This window comes from Pecten maximus, chromosome 11 (assembly GCF_902652985.1).
Source record: "Pecten maximus chromosome 11, xPecMax1.1, whole genome shotgun sequence".
NCBI classification, from domain to species: Eukaryota; Metazoa; Mollusca; class Bivalvia; order Pectinida; family Pectinidae; genus Pecten; species Pecten maximus.
The window spans coordinates 37,031,958-37,056,354 of record NC_047025.1 but is presented as its reverse complement, the minus strand read 5'-3'; the positions used below and the strand labels follow the sequence as shown (position 1 = coordinate 37,056,354).

The 24,397-nt window shown below is 35.7% G+C and overlaps 2 protein-coding genes across 2 annotated transcripts; both read left to right on the top strand.

Annotated features, from left to right (window-relative positions):
- Positions 1–3,630: 3,630 nt before the first annotated feature.
- LOC117338587 (uncharacterized protein F54H12.2-like) lies at positions 3,631–4,242 on the top strand. Its single transcript, XM_033899944.1, has one exon. It carries the CDS (start codon positions 3,631–3,633, stop codon positions 4,240–4,242), a length of 612 nt encoding a protein of 203 aa, XP_033755835.1.
- Positions 4,243–12,791: 8,549 nt separating this feature from the next.
- On the top strand, positions 12,792–24,090 carry LOC117337347. Its single transcript, XM_033898300.1, has 6 exons — positions 12,792–13,097; positions 19,328–19,536; positions 19,936–20,028; positions 20,651–20,863; positions 22,950–23,152; positions 23,415–24,090. Exons 1-6 carry the CDS (start codon positions 13,022–13,024, stop codon positions 23,806–23,808), a joined length of 1,188 nt encoding a protein of 395 aa, XP_033754191.1. The 5' UTR covers positions 12,792–13,021; the 3' UTR covers positions 23,809–24,090.
- The last annotated feature ends 307 nt before the right edge of the window (positions 24,091–24,397 follow it).

Below are 24,397 nucleotides of genomic sequence, written 5' to 3'. Positions count from 1 at the left end.
ATGGTTTCATTGACAAAGTAGAGTTTCATGAACGTTTACCTGATCTAATGGAACTAGACACGTCTGTGAATAATTTGATAGTGATAGATGATTTGATATCTGAAGTTAACTCTGACGTGACGTCATTATTCACCAAAAAGAGTCATCATTGCAACATCAGCGTCATGTATATAGTTCAGAATTTATTTTGCCAGAGTAAAAAACATAGAGACATCAGTTTGAATACTCATTACATTGTTTTGATGAAAAATCCTAGAGATTCGTCACAGGTCAGGTGTTTGTCTCAGCAGATGTTTCCAAGTAAAACTTTACTGATGGAAGCCTACAAGGATGCTACTCTTCATCCTCATGGATATCTGTTAGTTGATTTGAAACAAAACACTCCTTCAGATCTCAGATTACGCACATGTATATTTCCTGGAGAGTATCAGTTTGTGTATGTCCCCTAAAAACTTTATATATATATGCTTCATGGAAGGTAGATGTTGTTTGATGAAGATGTCTTCATATCTGGAGAAACATTGTAAAGACTTGGAGTATTTTTGCCAAGCTGAACCTTCTATACGCAAAGCCATCCTAGAAAAGGCCAGTAAAAGTTTCATATACTGTTTATGTGAGTGCATACAAAACATTCTACAGGGTCGTTTGCCTTTGACACCAAAGTGAAAGAAACGGTTGTCCCGTCACAAACAAAAGTGTAGACAATTACTGAAATCTCCGTTCAAAACTAAAAAACGTATCATTCAACAAGGAGGATTTTTACCTGCCATCACATCCATCTTACTACCCTTGGCAACACAAGTCCTGTCCGGTCTATTTAAAAGATGAAAAAAAAATACTGGACATGCAAGATCACATCAGCAACTTCAGACCTAAGCCTCCTGTAGACTCTTTCGTGAAATCCCTTCACCACATTGAGGGGAATATGGCAAGTACTTTGCAACGTGAAGATCTTCCACTTGACGAAAAAATGACTTTGTATGATCAGGATTTAAGAAAATACCTTTCTAGACATCAACAATACAAACAGGATGGTTTAACACCCAATTTTCCCAAAGAGGACCTCACACGTAAACTTGTTTTGCAGAGTGTACCAAAAACTGCTCAATCTAAGACAGAAATGTTGATGGATAGATTAAAACAGGTAGTCCAGTGGAATGACAAAGGAGAATTTGGATATAAAGGTACCCCGGTAATTTCAGGTTCTAATCTAGTGGATTTAGTGGGCAACGCTACACGTCAAAGGTCTCTGAAACACGTCAATCCACAGGGCATGAATACCTTTCTAACAGCTTTAAGGGATCTGAATGTCCCTCAGAGCTGGATAAGTAATAAAGAATATTTGGATAAAATGCAAACTGTTGCCTCTACTCCTTTACCAACGATAAGAGAGACCATACCATCTGAAATGTTTTTGGCTAGACCTCCAGTTACTCTTACATCTATGATGCCATCTCCAGTCACCCCATTGGCTACATCTCAATCTACTCATACACCATCTCATGTTACCCCTTTGGCTTCATATCAAGATTTTCATACACCGATACCCCTTTGACTACATCTGAGAACACCCTCCTATCTCCAACACAAATGGATTGGAAGGAATACAGTGATGAGAGTGGCTACAACACTTTTTCTACACCCACTTCACGATCAACGTTACCTAGGAAACCAGTTTCAGGCATGCTAAAGAAATGGAAAAAAATTAAGCCTACAGATTAGAGCCCAGAAAAAGTATAAAAGTCATCGAAACACTCCAGTCAAATCATAATAAAATGACCGACAATGCCAGTGGAAACTCTAAGTGGTTGTTGTTTGGTACCAAACTGCCAAGAGAAGAAATTGTTTTCTTTTGTCAAGTGTGCATCATCTATATCATCATCTGCTGTAGCATCTATCATCTGAGCATAGGTCATCCACTAGAGTCTCTGTGGGTTTCTTTGTTGAGCAGTGGTATTGGCTATCTAATACCTAGTCCTACTCTGAAAAAGAAAGATGTTTTACATAACCCTTCCCAGTAATAGTTCAATGGAGTACTTTCAAGACAATATATTAACAACTTACAAGACACTTTTGCCTCAACCTCTAGATCTCAAAGGTTCTTGGGAGATGGGTCTAGCTGAAATTCAATATCCTCACTCTTGGTTCAACGTACGTGAAGGTGAATTGTGGTTGGAGATGATCGTTGGTGGCAGTGACAATGTTGCTAATGTTGAATTTGATCCCGGAGCTGCATTAAAACTTTACGTTAAATCAGGTTATTATCCCAATGTGCTCAATATTTTAGAATACATATGGGGGGCCAAAAAAATGGTATCACATGGAGATATGTTCAAGATTTCTTTTGATAAAATTGATCAGAAGGTAACTTTGACTATATTTACTGGCTTACGTTTAAATTTCAATCCTATGTTGACAAAATTGTTAGGATTTGAGTCTTCCCGGTTTTCTGAAGAAAAATACACTGGCAGAAACATGGCTGACGTTCGTCAAGGTAAACTCATTCCAATTGAGAGAGGAAAAGTTGTCGTCACCTTACATTTTAAGAGGCATTCTTTAGGTTCAATTGATCAGCACTAAAAGGTCTATATAAGAAATTATTAGTAGGTTCAAACTGAAGAAAAGCAATCGATATGAAAGCTGCTCACCAATGTGATAGAAACCTATTTGATAGGTATTACTTGAATCAAGCTGGGGGAGGTGGTAGTGGAAATGTCTTCAGATGAACAAGAATGCAGAGAGGTCATGGTATAGGAGGTCTGTTTAGAGGTTTATTTAAAACCATTAAGCCTTTACTTCATTCTGGAATGAAGAGCATCACTCCAATTGTGAAGAAAGGAGTGAGACTTGTAGGAAAACAAGCATTTGATTCTGGCATGAAATTGACTAGTGATTTGCTAAAGGGGGAAAACATCAAAACTGCAGCAAGAAAACGTGCCATCGAAGCTAGAGATCAGCTTAAACGTAAAGCTTTGCAAGATCTAAGGCCACCTGGAAGGAGAAAAAGGAAAAGAAAAGAATCATCCAATCAGCATAGAGCAAACGATATCTTTGATGCATGATTCCCCCCCCCCCCCCCCCCCCCCCCCCCCCCCCCCCCCCCCAAAAAGGCATATATGTGTGTATGTGTTTGTGTAGTTTATACAGAGTGGCGTTGAAAGACGTCTTTAGTTCATCAGAACTCCTGTGAATGTGTCCAGTCAGAATTAGATTTATTCGATACACCACCCACTCAAACCAGTGTAGAAGATGGATACTGGCATCAAATTGGAACGGTCACATCTGTCAATGATGGTGGCCCTTATGTCTTTGACGTATCAGGAGCTGGAGATGATTACTTGGATCTAGCAAATACTTCCCTCTACGTGAAAGCACAGATCCTCAATAATGATAGCACCAACCTTACTGATGAAAACGTTGCACCTGTTAATCTTTGGTTACATTCTCTCTTTGGGGATGTCAGCGTTTGTCTCAATGAAAAACTAGTCTCATCACCCAACAATATGTATCCATTCAGAGCTTACCTGGAAACGCTATTCAGCTATCGTCCTGCAGCCAAAGAATCTCAGTTGACCAGTGGAATGTGGTATAAGGAAATTGTCAACAGCAACCAGTAGATCTGTGGAAATGATGGGAAGACTCCATTCTGACCTATTTGCTCAGGAACGATATCTTGTCAATAATGTGAACATGAAAATAACGTTAACCAGAAGTAAAGATGTTTTCTGTTTGATGGGAGAAGACAAAGAATTCAAAGTTGTCATCAAGGACATCTATCTAAACGTGAGAAAAGTTAGACTGAGTCCATCGGTGAGACTGGCCCATGCAAAAGCCCTGGAAATATCACCTGCCAAATACCCAATCAGAAGAATCGCAATGAAAGTATTTTCTGTTCCAAGGGGAAATCACAATTTTGTAAAGGATAATCTGTTTCTAGGACAAATGCCTAAGAGATTGGTCATCGGATGTGTGGACAGTGATGCCTATAGTGGACTCATCACCAAGAATCATTTTCATTTTAAAGATTTTGATATTAATTTTGTTGTCCTGAACGTGGATGGCAAACAAGTCCCCACCAAGCCTTTGCAGCCAAATTTCACTCAGAAACATTACGTAAGAAGCTACATGGGCCTGTTTAACACTACCGGCAAAACGTTTCGTGACGAGGGTAATAACATCTCAAAGGATGAATATGGCACTGGTTTTACCCTGGTTGGATTTGATCTGACACCTGACATCTGATAAAAAAGGGAAACTTGTCTTTGGAAGTGCATTTCGGAACAACCCTACCCAATACCATTAACGTTGTGGTGTATGCTGAATTTGACAATATCATAGAAATAGATCGTAACAGGCAAATTCTTTTAGATTATAGTGCATGATGAATACTTTAGAAATAGAACTGACCCTACAAGCCGTTTCTCCTCATTTTGCAGGGGTTTATGCTAGAAATACATTACCTTCATGTCCTTTAAGTGTTCCTAGTCTCATGGTTTGTAATACTGACCCAGATAATAAACAAGGACAACATTGGATTGCTATGTATATAGATGAAGAAAGACGTGGAGAATATTATGATCCTTATGGATTGTCTCCCTTTCATTTAGATTTTATCAATTTCTTAAACCAGCAATGTAAAACATGGATTTATAATCCCGTTGCAGTACAGCATTTGAACTCTCTAGTGTGTGGTCAACATTGTATCTATTACTTGGTTCACCGAGAGATGGGAATGACCATGAATGACATCACCGAATATCTTCAATCAGAATGGCATGCCAATACTTACATTGTAGATGATTTCGTTCATCATCTTGAACGTTACTTGTTATAATAGTAATGAGTATAAATTGTTATTAATTGCAGGTTTTGTGTAGTGACTGTATGTATTGCAATACATAACTTATAAAAATATTGATTGTTTAATTAAGAAATCATTGTTTGTATATACGTTTGTAAATATAATAAAAGAAAAAAAACAAAGTATGAATTATGTTATTTTTTTCAATTAGAATTCTATTGAATTGATTCCAATATCCAAGAGAGCTGTAATTGAAGAATGTCTGTCCTCTCAGAAAAATAATGACAAAAATGACAAAATCATGACAAAATCATGACAAAAATGACAAAATCATGACAAAAATGACAAAATATGACAAAATCATGACAAGAATGACAAAATCATGAAAAAACATGACAAAATCATGACATAATATGACAAAAATGACAAAATCATGACAAAAATCACAAAACATGACAAAATCATGACAAAAATGACAAAACCATGACAAAATCAGGACAAAACATGACAAAACATGTCAAAATCATGACAAAATATGACAAAAATGACAAAATCATGACAAAAAGTCAATAACGTCGTGAAAACCAACCCGGCTAGCCATTTACATACTATACTTGCATACCGAAAGCCAATAACGTCATGAAAACCAACCCGGCTAGCCATTTGCATACTATACATGTACTAGCATACCGAAAGCCAATAACGTCGTGAAAACAAAACCCGGCTAGCCATTTACATGCTATACTAGCATGCCGAAAGCCAATAACGTCGTGAAAGCCAACCCGGCTAGCCATTTACATGTTATACTAGCATGCCGAAAGTCAATAACGTCGGGAAAACCAACCCGGCTAGCCATTTACATGCTATACTAGCATGCCGAAAGCCAATAACGTCGTGAAAACCAACCCGGCTAGCCATTTACATGCTATACTAGCATGCCGAAAGCCAATAACGTCGTGAAAACCAACACGGCTAGCCATTTACATGCTATACTAGCATTCCGAAAGTCAATAACGCCATGAAAACCAACACGGCTAGCCATTTACATGCTATACTAGCATGCCGAAAGCCAATAACGCCATGAAAACAAACCCGGCTAGCCATTTACATGTTATACTAGCATGCCGAAAGTCAATAACGTCGTGAAAACCAACCCGGCTAGCCATTTACATGCTATACTAGCATACCGAAAGCCAATAACGTCGTGAAAACCAACCCGGCTAGCCATTTACATATTATACTAGCATACCGAAAGCCAATAACGTCATGAAAACCAACCCGGCTAGCCATTTATTAAGGATTAACATCAATTATTTTTTTCTGTTATACAGTCATAACAGAAAAAACTTGAGTGTACTCTAGCGGTTTATGAAGAGAGTTCACTTCAGTTTTTTATGTTATGACTGTATAACAGAAAAACTAATTAATGTTAATTCTTATAATTTAATTTCGTCTAATACACACCAAGATATTTCACTTTCTTTGGCGACCTCTTTTCTGTGATAAATTATTACGCAACGTCATCAGCCAATCAAAAATGACGTTACATTTCGCAACGTCAAAAATTTTGTTATGGAGGTATAACAAAATTATTTCAGCCAATGAAATTGCGTGTTTCATACAAAATTAAATTATCATACTATACTAGCATACCGAAATTCAATAACGTCATGAAAACCAACCCAGCTAGCCACCTACATACTATACTAGCCTGCCGAAAGCCAATAACGTCGTGAAATCCAACCCGGCTAGTCATTTACATACTATACTAGCATGCCGAAATTCAATAACGTCATGAAAACCAACCCGGCTAGCCATCTACATACTATACTAGCATGCCGAAAGCCAATAACGTCATGAAAACCAACCCGGCTAGCCATCTACATACATTTGTACTATACTAGCATGCCGAAAGCCAATAACGTCGTGAAAACCAACCCGGCTAGCCATCTACATATTATACTAGCATGCCGAAAGCCAATAACGTCATGAAAACCAACCCGGCTAGCCATTTACATGATATACTAGCATGCCGAAAGCCAATAACGCCATTTATTGTATACTTAGTAATAAATACAGGTTTTTTTTGCATATGCATTATGGCGCCAAATCTCCCGATCCGTAATCTTTACCCATGCATTATTGATTCAGTAATGCACCCCAAACCCTGTATTGGCCCTCTTCGCGGAACACCTCTAAATTTTGCGTCTCATCAAACTATTCGGGTCTCTCGGGTTTTGACGTAGGTGCTGTGTTGTCAGCGAACCCAAAACAAACAACATGGCGTCGAGTAGACGAAGGAATGAGGACATGGGAGAGAAGATTTTACTCAATACATGTGTTTTTTTTATTTTTAAAATACAATCTTCAACATACTTTTCTTTAATCTTCATCATGACTAAAATTCCAGAAGGTTTTCACCTCCCTGAAAAGATAAAATCTCAAGAATATACAGTTAAAGAAAGGTTTGTCACTTCTGTATTTGAAAACCAAGATACAGGGGAGAGAATTGAAGATATCTATGGGTTTTTTTTTTCTTCCAGAATGCTTCATTCAAGATGGCTGCCAATGTATATAATTTGACCCTGTCCTAAGAACCATCTCAATAAAGGGCAGGTCAAAGACTTTTACACTTTTGTATTTCAAAATTTAAAGCATTTGAATTTAAATATTTCATTAAAAAATTGAGAAAAAAAATCTATTATTGAAAACAAATTGTTCAATATACTAGCAGAGACATATGTCTCTGATACTAGTCCCTGAAAGTTTGTGTCATCGTAAGCTAAAAATATGTCCGTGATATGATTCTCGAAACGTTGCTACTCGACAGACAAATATCAGCTGATCAAGATATCAAAACATCAACATGCATCAACTAACGACACAGTAATTTCATTAAACAAACAATAAAGAAATTAAATATTACATATCTAAACGTCGCCTGTCTCTAAAACGTTAGGCCCTTATGAACACGTGACATTTACAGAAGGCCTACCCGAAGCTTGTTATCTTCTTCTTCTTCTTCTTATGTTGACTCCCTTCCGTCAACGATTTCGTGGAGTTGGGTGCACAAGGGCGCTGATTAAAAAGATAAAGATAAAGAGGGTTTTTTTTTAGTATGGTTAAAAGGATAAAAAAAAAAGAGCTTGTTAACCTACTGTAGTGTTTGTTTACGGGTGGTTCAAGGACTGAGTTTGTTATGTGTGCCTTGAAGCCCTCTAGTGTGGTACACTGTACTGCTGCTACCGGGAGGAGGTTCCATTGTGTGATTGTGTGAGGAAAGAAGGAGAATTTATATGTGTCCTTGGTAGCAGATATGTGTTTGTAAGTGTAGGGGTGTGCTTGTCTGGTTTTATCGAAAATAATTTGAACGCTGGTCTGTGTTGACGATGCATTCTGATCCTGTCAAGCAACACATTTGGTCACAGTAGAACATGCTATCACTTCCAATGTCACCTTTAATATAACAAGATATCAAAAAGTCCTGGTCCTGACGGAAAAATGTAATACAACTCACTTAGACTGCAGCTAAAGCCTGGAGTTGAACGAGTAAGCGGCGTGAAGTCCCCGGTGTTATCCCATACGGAACTCCTCGGGTAATAATTTCAGTGACAATACCCGATGAGTTCAGGATGGCGTTATCCTTGCGTCATCAAAGCAGACGGTCTAGATCTATTTATAAGTAAAATACCCCTGTCGAGTGGAAAAATACTGAGAAGGTCGAAAAAATAGGCCATTTTCAAAACAATCTTGTGACCGTTCTGTTAAAGATATCGAAATACGAAACAGATCCTTTTCTGCAGGAAACATTTATCTATATATATGTGCATTGTATTTGATTCTGGATTTTTTTTCGAATTTTGAGGTAAGTCAAAATGACGATTTTGGCATGTTTGACACAAAATATCTCAAACAAAAAAAATACCACAGGTACATGTATACCAAATACATCCAGACCTAGATCGAGCCTAGTTTTACAATAGTGGACAAAATCAGCATAATCCTATGAGCCATTTTTACGGTCCCCAAATCGCTATTATATCCGGCAAAATCGCCGAATTAGCCCGTATTATCATTACGTTCCGTAAGGAACGAGTATCTAACTAACCTACCTACATACATTACCTACCTACTGTAAAGTTTGAGAATTCTTCATTTTCCTATATATACTGATTTTTCCCTTGGAAATTTTTAAAATCTACCATTTGAAATGCATTCAACAAGATGACGTCTCACTCAATTAGTTTCAAATTCTAAGTCCTCATTCCAATTGAACCCATTAAAGCAAAATTCTACCAGCACACATCACCACCCTGTCTATCATGGACAGTGTACATGTATGTCCCATTCACTTAGCACTTAGCTGCGAAGCAGGACGGAGCTCCTGCATATATATATATTCACAGTATTGCCTTCCTCTCCGGTCGCTGGTAAGTACCTGTACATTATGTATTACTCACATAACTGTGTAACAGTAGCTCCGTGTAAATGTATTTTACCATGCTATAAATAGAAACCGAAACTACACCTGTACATATATATTAAGTGATAGTTTCGTAACTTTTATTGCATATACAGTGTACATAATAAAACATAGTAACCATAAACTCGTGTCAGAGTTATACCGCAGAGCTAGTGAGGGTTACACTTATATTTGTATCAACAACTAGGTTTACTTAAAGAATGGAATCGAAAATATCATAAAAGTAAACCTTTATTTACGAATAAATAGCCAAAAACCATAACTTTTCACGGTTGAGTGCGGCGTACACAAAATCACACTCTAAAAAATGTAAATCGACGATTACTAAAGTTGTAGGTATTACTTCCATTTCATTTCATTTCATTTGTCAGATTTTTAAAATAATAATATGAATTTATTAGAAAAAAAATATTATTTTATTATTAATTTATTCATTGAGCCGTTCTTGAGAAAAAACTTAATATCAATATTCCTGGTACGGGGATCGGCGGGTGCGGCGTACACGAAATCACGGGGACCCGAGTTATCGCCCCTCACTATACGTCATTCTTTATGAACCCATATTTATAACAGATAATGAAATAACAGAATATACCCCTGACATCAACGCATGCACTCTGTGCACAATAACACATGTACAGCCGGTAATATCACAAACACATGGACCCGAAATTCGTTTCCCGGAAATTGTTTCCCGTTATTTGCTTCAAACTTACACTTACCATTTTCTGGGCGAGTACAAAACCCGGAATGCACTCAGGCGTGAAGAGATTTTTGTTGGTTTATTGTGTTTATTAGGTCATAATTCCGTTATTACTGAATGGATTTTTGTTCGGATACCAGCAGTAAAAGGGTTGATTTATCCCTTTTAAAATGGTATAAGTTATATTTAACAGTATCAAAAATTAGAAGTGAAAGTGGTGGCCGGAATGAACCCATATGGAATAAAAATGTCGATATTTACAACTGTTTTCGTTAAAATAAATACCCATATCTCAAATATTACTGAACAGATTTTTGTTCGGGAACCACACAAAAACGGGGAATTTAGTACTCTTTCACATGATATAAACTGTTTGAATACATGTTCGATATTACTTTCAAAAGTGGTGGCCGGAATGAATTGATGTGGTGTGAAAAAATAGCAAAATCGTCAAAGTTACATGTAAATTTCCATCTTTATTGGTCAATAACTCTTTTATTACTTAACCGATTTCTGTTCGGAACACACTCTGGACAAGATAATTTTATAGGCTTTAAGCTGATATAACTTTTATTAATATTCATTACAAATTCGGTGCAAAAGTGGTGGCCGGAATGAACCTAGTTGAAATTCACGGACGCCATTTTACGAGTATGTCCAAGCCGATACCACACTACGTCTATACTAAAACAACATACTATATAGGCCTATACGGTACACCGGTCACCATGACCAGGTAACGGGCGGCTCGTTCACACCTTGATGAATATAATTAATCTTTAGATGAGCTTACGCTGGCCGATGACTGTTAACTAGGAAGCCAATTATATACTACTTATAAGATAATCCAGTCCAAGACAGTGAATCAGTTCAAGAGCCTAATGTTAGTAAAGTTAGTGAATCTAAAGAAGTAGACATATCAAACGATCTCAAAACCGACAAACAACAAATAACTGATAATATTCAAGAAGGTTTAGAAAATAAAAGTCAACCATCAAATAAAAATCTGTTTCAGGTATGTTTAGCTAGATTAGTTTTAGAAAATAATGGTGTCACTTTTGTTGAAAATCAAAAAGCGTTCGTTGTATGTGGGAACAACCACAGGGGGGAACAACAATTCTAAATATGCAGTTACATTATATCCAAAGGAAACTTGTCAATGTCCGTCTACTGGAACTTGTTACCATATCATGGCTGCTAGAATGAAAATGGGGGATGAAATTGTAGACAGTAAAAGAACCGTTAGTTTAAAACAGTTATCTAAAAACAGTTTAAAAAGAAACGATAAAAAATCAGGCAGAAAAAACCCCAAGATGTAACGATTATGATAGGGATGTAATTGCGGCACCTGATTCGGTTACTCTTAATCAAGATAATGATACAATAATGGTAGATAGTACGCCACCTAAAACGCCAAAATCTACGAAAAAACTAGGTCCATCAAAAACTCCTATTCAACAAATAAAGACTCCTACAAACCAATCTATTAAAAAGGAAACTTTAAGTCCTGTAAAAAAGGAAACCACGTGTTCCAAAAAGAAATTAAGATTTCAGTTAGAAGATTCTGATACATGTAATATTAGCGAAAGATAATGTACAACTTGTTAAAAAACGTAAAGTCGCTGATAACACAGAGTCGCTACAAAACCCATGGGTAAATAACTTAAGTGAAAGCCATAAACTTAAAATTTCCAATAAAGAATGGATTTGTTCTGATATTATAAATGAAGTACAATCAATAATGTCTAAACAATTTCCTGGTTTGAATGGTTTTCAGTTGACAAACTTAGCTCCAGTATATGATTCAAATAAATGCAAATGGAAAAACCAAATAGCTTCTCAATCTGTAGTTTCACCTTCTGTTCAAATTCACCATAATGGAAGAGACCACTGGGTTACAAGTTTTCAAACAAGTAATGGAGATATATCCGTTCTAGACAGTTTAGCATCAAAAGAAAATCATACAGTTAATACTCCGTCAATCGAACTTCAGCTTTGTAGTATTTACGGTAATAATAAAAGTAGTATCCCAGTCAAAATTTTAGATGTACAGGATCAAAATAATGGCTACGATTGTGGGCTTTTTGCAATAGCTACTATGGTAGAATTTTGTTTTAAAGGTAATTCATTCAAACAAAAAACTAATTTCATTGAATATCAAATGCGGGGTCACTTAATTTGGTGTTTAGATAAAGGTTATATCAGCTTAAAGCCTATAAAATTATCTTGTCCAGAGTGTGTTCCGAACAGAAATCGGTTAAGTAATAAAAGAGTTATGGACCAATAAAGATGGAAATTTGCATGTAACTTTGACGATTTTGCTATTTTTTCACACCATATCAATTCATTCCGGCCACCACTTTTGAAAGTAATATCGAACATGTATTCAAACAGTTTATATCATATGAAAGTGTACTAAATTCCCCGTTTTTGTGTGGTTCCCGAACAAAAATCTGTTCAGTAATATTTGAGATATGGGTATTTATTTTAACGAAAACAGTTGTAAATATTGACATTTTTATTCCATATGGGTTCATTCCGGCCACCACTTTCACTTCTAATTTTTGATACTGTTAAATATTACTTATACCAGTTTAAAGGGGATAAATCAACCCTTTCACTGCTGGTGTCCGAACAAAAATCCATTCAGTAATAACGGAGATATGTCCTAATAGATACAAAATATTATGAAAAATCTCTTCACGCCTGAGTGCATTCCGGGTTTTGTCCTCACCCCCATTTTCTGCATCGTTATAATGTTTGATACAAACATGCATTTCCTGATATGTTCCAAGCGGCAGATTTACCCTGAAAAAAATCCGCGCCTAAAGTCAAGTTTTTTCACACAACATCCCTCATGACAGTTCTAGTATATTTATGGTGATACGGTTATGATGCAGTGCGATTTTGTGTTTCGACAGGCGTGATTGCTAATGCCAATGGCTCCGGTGCTCGACTTCCGTATTTTCTGAAACATCAGACTCAGTCTTGAACATTATTTTTTGGTGAGGGAATATGCTCCATGTGAAAAAAGATGGTTTCCAAGATACAGGTTGAGTCCTGGATTCTGATGCATGCCTGCAAACACAAATATCAACAGGTTGTTAAAGGTGAATACAGCATCTGGATGTGTCATTTTATTTTGTTTCTGTATATATATAGAATCGATATGTTTCTCTTGAAATGCATTTCGCCGAACACTAGAAGTTTGCGAGAAAGATTATGTAAACAGTTCAAGGTGCCGGTGTTCATGTGATTTAAGATTCTATTTAAAAGTTGAAGCCTGCAGAAATTAAGCGAAATAAACATTTAATTTCTAGTCATGGAAAATTCGCTATTTAATTTTCCTAAATGATTATAAATCCTCTCTTAGAAGTTGATAAAATTTCCTAAATAATAATAGATGTAATAATTTTGTAAAGAACTATTACAATAAATCATCTGATTTCCACTTTTTAAACGAACATTAATGTTCGGTTATTGCAATCAAGAACTGGACTGAGAAATATGACCATATTTGGTAACCACATTCACCAATACGCCATCTACTGTCTGTTTCAATGAAATATGGCTGCCCCCATTGCCTTACGCTTCAAATAATTTACCTGCAAAAACATCTTCGTTTTATATAGTAGTTTTACCGAAAATGTGGAAATATATTCAGTAGATGTTTTGAAGATGCATACGATTTGAGAAATGCATTATGCTAGCGAAATGTTAAGACTAAATGAACCTGATCTTTGCGAATAACTCCAGGTCAATATATTTATGTAAACAACTATTGCGCAGGCGCATTCGTCTCCGGATGTTTAGAAAGTTTTGCTCTTCCATGTTCATTCCAAAACGGCTGACATTATAGCATAGGTCTGCAAATATGTCCGCGATTTACTTAAATGTGTAATATGTATATTCTAGAATGTTACATCATTATCAACTAGGTGTGTATTTCTATAATTTAGAGAAAGAAATATATCAATAACGGCATACGAGACGATACATTGTATCATACTATAGGTTACTGTACGTGTTAACGGTGTTTGCGAGAAAGAACTGTACATATGTATAGACTTACAATTAGGTGGCATTTGTGGTCAGGGTGACTTGTCATAGCGTTAACGTTGTCATCAATTTCCATATACCAATTTCCTTTGACGAAAATGACCAATAAATCCAATACAAATGATAATATCTTTTTATGTGCACGGGATTGCTTGTTGTAGGCGATACTTGGAACATATTTACTGTTGTAAGGGAGGTAACTGCAAGATTACGGAAATCAAAAGTTAAACCAATTTGATTGGTCGATTCTTCCACGACTTTGGCAGGGGGTTTACAATCGAAGTGCCAGATTTCTTACGGCAATATTCAGATGATATCAACAATAACATTTTTAGCCCACCATCATCAGATGGTGGGCTGTTCAAATCGCCCTGCGTCCGTGGTCCGTCCGTCCCTCCGTCCGTAAACAATTTCTGTTATCGCTATTTTTCAGAAAGTACTGAAGGGATCTTTCTCAAATTTCATATGTAGGTTCCCCTTGGTGCCTAGTTATGCATATTGCGTTTTGAGACCAATCGGAAAACAAAATGGCCGACAGGCAGCCATCTTGGATTTTGACAATTGAAGTTTGTTATCGCTATTTCTGAGAAAGTACTGAAGGGATCTTTCTGAAATTTCATATGTAGGTTTCCCTTGGTGCCTAGTTATGCATATTGCGTTTTGAGACCAATCAGATAACAACATGGCCGACAGGCAGCCATCTTGGATTTTGACAATTGAAGTTTGTTATCGCTATTTCTGAGAAAGTACTGAAGGGATCTTTCTCAAATTTCATATGAAGGTTTCCCTTGGTGCATAGTTATGCATATTGCGTTTTGAGACCAATCGGATAACAACATGGCCGACAGGCAGCCATCTTGGATTTTGACAATTGAAGTTTGTTATCGCTATTTCTGAGAATGTACTGAATGGATCTTTCTCAAATTGCATACGTAAGTTTCCCTTGGTGCCTAATTATGCATGTTGTGTTTTGAGACCAATCTGAAAACAACATGGCCGACAGGCAGCCATCTTGGATTTTGACAATTTAAGTTTGTTATCACTATTTCTGAGAAAGTACTGAATGGATCTTTCTGAAATTTCATATGTAGGTTTCCCTTGGTGCCTAGTTATGCATATTGCGTTTTGAGACCAATCAGAAAACAACATGGCCGACAGGCAGCCATCTTGGATTTTGACAATTGAAGTTTGTTATCGCTATTTCTGAGAAAGTACTGAATGGATCTTTCTCAAATTTCATATGGAGGTTCCCCTTGGTGCCTCGTTATGCTAATTGTATTTTGAGATCAATTGGAAAACAATATGGCCGACAGACCGCCATCTTGGATTTTGACAATTGAAGTTTGTTATCTCTATTTCTCAAAGTACTGAATGGATCTTTCTCAAATTTCATATATAGGTTCCCCTTGGTCCCTTGTATTGCATTTTTGGACCAGTCTGTCCTGAAAACAACCTGGCAAACAAACAGCCATTATCGTTAAATCTCAAATTTCTTATATAGCTAGGATTCCCTTGTTTGAAAAGCACTGGAGGGATGTCTCAATTTGCACAGATTAGTAAAATGAAGGGAAAAGTAGAGAAAAGATCAATCTGACATGGAACCTATGAAGATCATTCAATGGTGGGCGCCAAGATCCCTCTGGGATCTCTTGTTGGATACGTGTGGTTGGCAGTTGTCATGTTTAAAATGAACAATTATATATATATATAGCTTGTTTTTATTTCGGCAAAGACGAGAATATTTACTGAAACGGACCACACGTGAAGCGGACTTGGAAATACCAAAACGAAACAAAAATGGGGCTTAATTATAATATAAATTGGCATTATTTTCAGAGGATTGACCAATATATATGTTCTTCAATGCCTAATTGTATCATATATAAAATATTAGAGGTTTATTTGACCGAATTTTAAATTAATTATTCATTTGCGAATCGCGGCCCGATTGTCGTTAGAGTTGTATTACCGAAATGGCCGATAGTGGACCCAAAATCGATATTTTTACGAGAATTTTTTTTTCATTTACCTGGAAGTATTTTGAAATAATTTGCAAAATACCGAATTCACGACCAAATTTTCGATTGTGACGAACTACTGAGACGGTGTTAAGTTCATGTTAAGTCAATCTGATTAAAATCAGCTGTTACATGGCTACGTTTACTATGCACTACGTCTACTAGGTAATTTTTTTAAAGACGGAAATCCGGATTATCTAAAAAAACAAATGCAAAAATACTTGTGATATTCACTTAATTTGATATTCAGCCGTTAATTGTTATCTGTAGTTTTATAACTTCTGATATATTGTGATTGATACTCTATATAATATTGCTGTGGAACTTGTGTTATTTTTCAAACAAATTCATTTTAATAATTTGTTAATTTAGAATTTTCATCAAGTCATGATCAAGACTTGAAATTCTCACTACACCATACTTCAAACACGGAGTAATCAATGAATTGATAAACTGAAAATTGAAGTCAAGCAAATGAGTTAATATTTACCTTAAGTATTTTTTCAATATACAACAAATGTTCAGATGACTATTTGTGCCATGCTGTTACAAGATTTCAGTTACAATTCTAAAATTGAATTAGTATGTAAATATATGTTATCCTGTCAATATCCACAAAGCGAGTGTAGTCTACTGTACTCAAAGTCATGCCAGTAGATAGCGGTACATATACTTACTGCTTACATCTAGTGCTTACTTGTATGAACTATAAATCAATAACAAAATGGTTCATATATTTCTATATATGACTTCACAAATTATGTGGTGTCTGAAGATCTGAATGAAGTTAATAAACGATGTATTAAATTATTTTTATGAAATATTCAAGTCACAGATCATTCTCTTTTAAAAATATTGATTTCAGGTCCATTTTGGTAATTCAACTATGACGGCAATCAGGCCTCGAATGGCGAATTATTACAAAAATTTTAAATACGTCTCGGTCAAATAAACCCCTAATATTTTACATATGATTAATTTTGACATTGGAGAACATATAATTGTGTCCATTCTCTAATATAAGCACTGGTAGAAAGTACAGAATAGAGCTTCATAAATATATTATCAAAATTACTAATTACCCCGGTAAATACAACATTTTACATAAACCTCCCATGACTGATGGTGAACTTAAACTTGCAAATCTCCTGTGTCATTCCAATTTTGATATGTGTAAATATATACACGTACGGTATAGATATAGATATGGAATGATTCACAAATTTGCATACAGTTATGGAATCTTATAACACCCCATAAAAAGTTCTCTCCACATAAAGGATGTGATTTGTGCAATTACATTGCTGAACTGTGTGGTTCACTATGATTGGATGATCAACATTGGAAAGGGACAATAAATAGGGAATGTGTCATCCCATCGAATGGACTGTAACCTTTATCAGCTTTGAAGTTGAAAATGAAGCTTGAAGTTTTCTTTTCCTGTTTGCTGAATTATTTGATGAAGATAGTCTTTATATGGTTGTTATTCTTTATCACATTGTGTACAATACTGTAATTATACCAGAAGTATATCTTCTCATATAAAGATTTATTAACATCAAATGATTCCTGAACAAAAGGAGTCAAGTTTTTTGTTTTGAAGTACCATACCTGCTTGAGTACAGTTTCAATAGGATACATTCTTAATGCGGGCCTTGATTAGCAGCTCTGGTTTTGGTTTTCAGTAGTTCTTTATGTGTGTTTCATCATATTAAGTTGAAATATGCTAAACTAACGATGGAACTAGCCTAAATTTAGTGCATATTAGAAGTTGGCATCAATAAGGTCACAGAGTCCTGGCTGTATTATAACTGATGATGCCTTCCCGAAAGAAAGAAGACATATTTTATTTTCATCCATCCAAGATAGATCAACAAACTTCCAATTTCAATTAGGACCTTACAGAAACATGCATGTGTTCAATCATATCAGAACAGCTGCAAACATTTCAAATTATTTGTAATTAATTCCTAAACCAATATCAGTAAATTTATCAACTTTAAACTTAGAAGATTACTGATTTTGCATTAAACAATAATGTTCGTTTACAGTACTTCCAGTACTTTGATTTCTATATGATTGCCATTTTTAAGGATCATAAATGAGATCCAAGCTATATAATTTAAGCTCACTTATATTGCAGACAGTCATATTCATGACTTGAAGTACATAATAATGTATATCATTTGTTAGCTGCGATAATGTAGCTCTGGACGACGGACGGACAATTTCTGACAGATGAGCATTGTAGGCAGGGTATGAGTATTCGTTCTAATAATTTGTCACTGCGGCCCATTGGATGCATATGTACCTCTGTATATATATATTAAATAGTCTTATAAGGATCTGAATTAAAGTACATGTATATGTACATTAGGTAATACAATTTGTCTTAAAAGTTGGTCACTGTTGACTAAAACCCAAAATTGCATTCAATATTTTTAACGTCCAATTACAGTTATGGTCATATAGGAACGGCCTCTGCTGTATGCAGGATGCATATATGTGCGCCAATGTAACAGAGCGCATGATAAATTAAATGGCTTACTATATATATAGTCTTACGCTCAACCGATCGAGCTAAAGAGAAGATCTCTCTAGCTGAGCGGTATATTGTGGCTAGTATTTACCAGGGTTACATAATGTATGTGTATTTTGTGTTTGTTTTGGGTGACTGGTTTATGGTTTATATTCATGTTTGTCTCCATGTGATGGTGTGAGGACTTCTTGAATAACATGTAAATTGTCTACATCATACTGTGAGAATCTACCACTCACTACAAATTGCTATATAGTGATGAAAAAACATAATAATGGATGTATATACAATACATGTGTACAGTATATGGCATTGCAGTCTTTCATTATTACCTCACCAATATTAATCTGGGCTGCATCTATGAGTGGATAGACAAAGTCAAGATCATGATCATGATCACCTGACATGATTTTTAACCATTTTTGATCAACATTATGGAAATGCTTTGCTATGTGCTTCAAATGAATCAAGTTCAGCAAGGATTGTGATTGATAAAAATTGCATTACTATATGTCTTTTTGGTACAATGCTGGTCTTAAAAAGATGTATGTACTTTTGTACTGGGTCTTTTAATTTAGCCTCTGGGGTTAGGTTTGGCTTAGTTTTGTTTAACATCCTTTGAACAGCAATGGTAATTTAGAATGAGTCATTTATATAATTACATGTGCATCTATAGCTATTTATTAAACATTTTCCTGGCAATTCTTGGATAACTATGTTGCAGGTATTCTAAATCGTCACCATGACAACCTTGATGAGCTGGATGTTCCGAAGATCTATCTCTCTATAGCTATGCTATACAACATAGTGACTACTGACAATGTATCATACTATCCTGTAGTTGTCAATCACCTAGATTTCATTTATGGAGAAGTTCCTGATGCAGTGCCATTTAAACTGTACAGCAAACTCAGCATAGGTCTGAAAATGAAGGTACTGTATTTACTGTCAAAAGATTTTATATTATTATTATATCAAAGACATTTTTTTATTTTTAGACATTCTAAATTAAGAATGTTTCTTAATAAAATCACCAATTGTTTTAACAATTGAATTACAAAATAGCTCTGCCTTATTGTTCAGTGTTAATGAGCTTCATTGTTGTGCTGTTTAGTTTGATGAGGAACTTTCAAAATGGAAACAATATTCAAGAATTTTATTTCATTGATGTTTTTACAATGATTAAAACAATAATAACCCCATAAGAGTATAAACAGTATAGAGATCACACTTCAAGTGTCATGATGTATTATGTAAGGTTTAATTTGTGTCTTATAAAGGTATCAACAAATCAAGAGTGCATATATACTATATGATATAATTTACTTTCAGTGGGCTATGGAGTTACTGAAGAACAGCCATGATGATACATTGATGGTGTTGAACAATTACTTTCCCCGCAAAGGCAGTCACTGCAAACATGCGGTAAGCATTCTATAAGTTAGGTATATACCTTTCAAAGCTTATCATGGGCCTGCTATATATCTACCACTTATTTTTTTCCTGAGATTGAAATTCTTTGAATGTAGTAGACTTGGATATTTTTTCTGTGTAATTTCTGCACTTATGGGGACTGGGGTCAGGGACCCTTTCAGATTTGGAATTTCCCCTTGCTATTTTCCTAGTAGCATGCACAGACAAACATTTCACTTTTACATTCAGCAAGTTGCAGAAACGAAAGTACAAGTATGTACTGTGCATGACGAGTCTCATCAGGTATCACGCCACCATTAATCAAAGCAGCATTTCTGTATGATAGATTGCATTAACAAGAATGAAGTAAAACTTTGTTTTTTACATTTTTTTACTCATACAACTAAGGAAAAAAACAAGCTTATTTGGGGCAATAAGCTTGATTTTTTGCCATTTGGAATGGGGTCAAATTTCAGCCCCCAAAACCTGAAAAAAAATTGAACTGTTTTAGAGGATTATTTTTTATGTTTCCATAGTGAAACCATTTCAATTGATGCTTCTTTAATTATAGGGGAAAATTATAGATTTGATATTGTTTCATATTTAAAGATATTTTCATGAAATCTTTAAACAGGTTCAAAAAGAGTTGTCTTGTCTACACTCCGCCCAGAAGAACTTTCGTAAATTTTTCCTGCCACTGCTAGCACATCAGAATCAAAGAGAAGCTTACTTTCGGGATGAATTTGAAGAAGAGTATGGGAAGCACTTTCTGGGAGCCCTACATCAGCTGGCTGGTACTTTTGTGGAGAAGCTGACATCTCTCTTACCACCAACAGCTATAGAAAAGGTGGGCAGATGTATTTACATATCTGTCAAGGTATCATCATCTGCGGACTTCGTTATTTCACTGTAGAATTTATAGATAATTTCACAGTTACGTTATTAAACATACTATGGTGTGGCATTCCTTATCCATCTGTCCGGCCCTCTGACATCAACTTTTTCTTTTTAACAACTTCTTCTCAATAACTGTCAGACACAGAGACCTGATATTGGTCTTGTGGCATGATGGGTGAAGGGACTTCATATTGGGCCTGTTTCGCATGCTGGGTTGAAGGGCTACAGAGTTTGTTTAAATGAATGACCTTGACCTACAGTCACAGGGGTCAAATATGTTAAAATCATAAACATTGATTTTCTTACATGAATAAACCTATCTAATCTACTCTGATAATTTAATAGAAAAGAATGGTAATCAGCATAAGTTATTTTCTGCATATAAATGACCTAGATCAACTTCAAAGTTGCTCTAGAAGCAGGTGTGAGTGATTTAGGCCCATTGAGCCACTTGTTAGATATCAACCAAGAATTGTTGTAGTCACTTTTAATTTAAGTAATGAGAAGAAAATTAGGAAGTGTTAGTTTTATATAAAAAAAACTCTTGGAAAATATCACCTTTTTATATTTTTTCTCCTAATGATTTTCAACATTATAGTTGCTTTAAGCAGAATTATATTCTCTGATTTATTCCTTTCCCAACTTGTGTTTAATCATTCTGTACTGCTTGTATATCATTATGTACTGCTTGTATATTTTCCCTCCTGCAAGACTGTTTTAAAGGAGGGGGTGGGGGTTCTCATTCATAACAATTGTATGATGTCATAAAAAAATATACCATGACATTCCAAACAGATAAATATTTATTTTCATATTTCTGATGATCCTTTTATGCTTAACTATTCTGTATTATAGGTTCATCAGGTCTGAAGGGATACACAGGCCTAGGGGCACTTGTAAAAAGTTTAAAAGTTTGTTAAGTAGTAGTAGGGTTTAAAAGGATAAAGATAAAATGTGTGTTTAACTAAAATTGACCGAGGGTTTGTTTACAAAAGCTTCAAGGACTGAATGTGTGCCTTTAATTGAAGCCCTCTCATAATCAAAAGGCATAGATATTATGATATTTTGCTGATAGGTTCCTAGTTATATGAAAGGAAGCTGAACAAATTAAAGTGTGCAAAAAAAAAATGACCTTAATGCATAATTGAGATCTCAGGAATCAAAGGTTTTAAGAAATCAAACAACTTCTTCTAAAAAGCCTAGAATCAAGACTGGAATGTTTCTGGGTTGATACCCAACAAAGTTTGCAAAAGAAAAAACCAAGAACCATTTGATCTCCTATATTCAAGGTCAATACACATAAAGAAATTATTTTGAATAGGGAATGCCAGGTGAATTATGCGGCCCATTGACCCACATGTATTATAAAGTGTACCAATGTGCAAGTTTAATGTAACACAACAACACCATATGGTTTACAATAGTTTATTTCTTCGTGTTGTGTCTACTTGGTTATACAGTTTATTAATTCCATGACCATTGTTGGCTCTCCCCTCACCTCTGCCTGTCCTCTCTTCTCCTTCTCTCCTTTGTGTTCACACCAAGGAAGCTCTCCCTTCCCGTCCAGGGAAGCTCCCTCTCCTTCAGCGTTCTCCTCTTGTTCTCCATTCTCATCTTTAGCTTTCCCTCTCTAATCCTAATATCATGTATACTTAAGTTTAGCAACTTTCCTTCCGCCCCGCCTTTTTGCATATCATTAACAAGCCACGTGTGACAACAAATGTACCTGATCATTGCTCCCCCTCCCAGTAACCTATCTATTATTGTCATCGCCTATCATGACTATAGCAATACCTACTAAGATTAGAGTGGTCCTTTCCCTGTTCTATCACTCAGGAAACCACGCGGCCCTGAGCTCCGTATCTGATTCTACACACAACCTGTCAATCACAGGTGTTGTTTTCGCTAGTCAAGTATTGCATGACTTTTGACCTGCTGTCTCTCATACCTACTATTTAAAATGATGTATTAAACTTATATTATCCATATTCTAAGCCTATTTTGTTACATTAAGTTCCACAAGTTGTCTCCCTTAGATTCTGGTTGAAGGTCCTGAGCAGTATCTTCCTTTGTTGGAGAGTTCTACACATCTTTCCCTGGAAATGTTGCTGGACACACTACATGGAAAGGATGTTCTGGAGGAGAATGACCTACTGGATCTACTGACCATGGTCAGTCCACTTCACACAAAGGATCGTGTCCAGGTGGACAAGGTCTGGCTCCTTAGCTCAAATGAAAGGTGAGAACCACAATGGATTGACACATTGGTTGTAACAGAGTCAAGGCCTATTAGAGTGTCTAAATACCTTGAATATTAGTAGTCACTCTAGTAAGAGAATGCTATCAACTTTTATTGAATAGTTATTGTAGAGGTTTCAATTTAGAATAATACATCGTTGACCTTCATTGTTAATTGATTAATGAGTTTGATGATTAATCATATGTGCTTATGTGACTTTGTTATCAAAAACTTTTACTTTTAATATCATCAATGTTTACAGTAACAAGAGCAGCAGCAAGTCCCTGTTCTCCAGTCATTCAGATGATCAACCCACAGGACTTCAACATGATAGTGTTGAAGAGACATCGGACACTTTTAAAACACCAGATTGTATTGACAGCAATCAAAACCACATAACAGACCCAGCAAGTGAGGAGAGGTGTGACACTATCTCAAACAACATCACACCACTTAATGAAAGTTTTGGAGATTTCAATGATAAAAGACATTTGTTTCATTGTAACTTCAAGGATTCTCAAAATAAACAAATCTCAAAGAAAGATCATGAGAGGAACTCTGACAATGTAGAAAGTCCAAAGTCTTCAGGAGAGTCTGTTTCCATCCTGAGTAAGAAGCATATGCAGACACGAGCAAAAACCAGAGATGCTAGGTAATACTACAGACTGCATGGCTAGTTACATCACAATGTGTTCATCTAATTCCTCGTTCTTGTAGTTCTAGTTTTCTTCTGTGTTTTCCATTTACCATCATTACTAACGTCATCACTTTACCAGTTGACAACGGTTTACCTGTGTTAAGTGCTTTTTTCTTTGATTCTGTTTCTGTGTACATACCATTTAAACAAGTGTAGATATGAAATCAGATGTATGCAAACTTGATGTTTCCTATCCTGTATTGACAAACTTATTTATTAAAATTTCATCATATACTTTTAACCTGGTTTTCTCTTGTCTGACTTTAACAAGATATGGTGCAAATTATATAATTCCTTTGGTAGATTACATACTAGTCAACACACACTTCATTTGCAGAAAATCATGTATCAATCAGGAAGTAAGGTAAAATGTATATGTATGCTAGAAAACTTAACTTTAAAGTTTTGTCAATGACATCTAGCTCAGAAAGTATCTAATATGTTATTTCAAACCTCGAATATAGTTGCAATATATTATAGACATCTCAACCCACTACAAATTGTGTTTTAACTTTTCATTTGGTGTATATTGTGGATTTAAAATTCAG

Bases quoted from the DNA above. Each gene is read 5' to 3' on its own strand.
- LOC117338587 (XM_033899944.1), top strand. From the start codon at position 3,631: ATGGGAAGACTCCATTCTGACCTATTTGCTCAGGAACGATATCTTGTC.
- LOC117337347 (XM_033898300.1), top strand. From the start codon at position 13,022: ATGGTTTCCAAGATACAGGTTGAGTCCTGGATTCTGATGCATGCCTGC. The intron at 13,098-19,327 runs GTGAATACAGCA...ACTATGTTGCAG, and splicing joins ATATCAACAGGTTGTTAAAG to GTATTCTAAATCGTCACCAT. The intron at 23,153-23,414 runs GTGAGAACCACA...CAATGTTTACAG, and splicing joins CTCCTTAGCTCAAATGAAAG to TAACAAGAGCAGCAGCAAGT.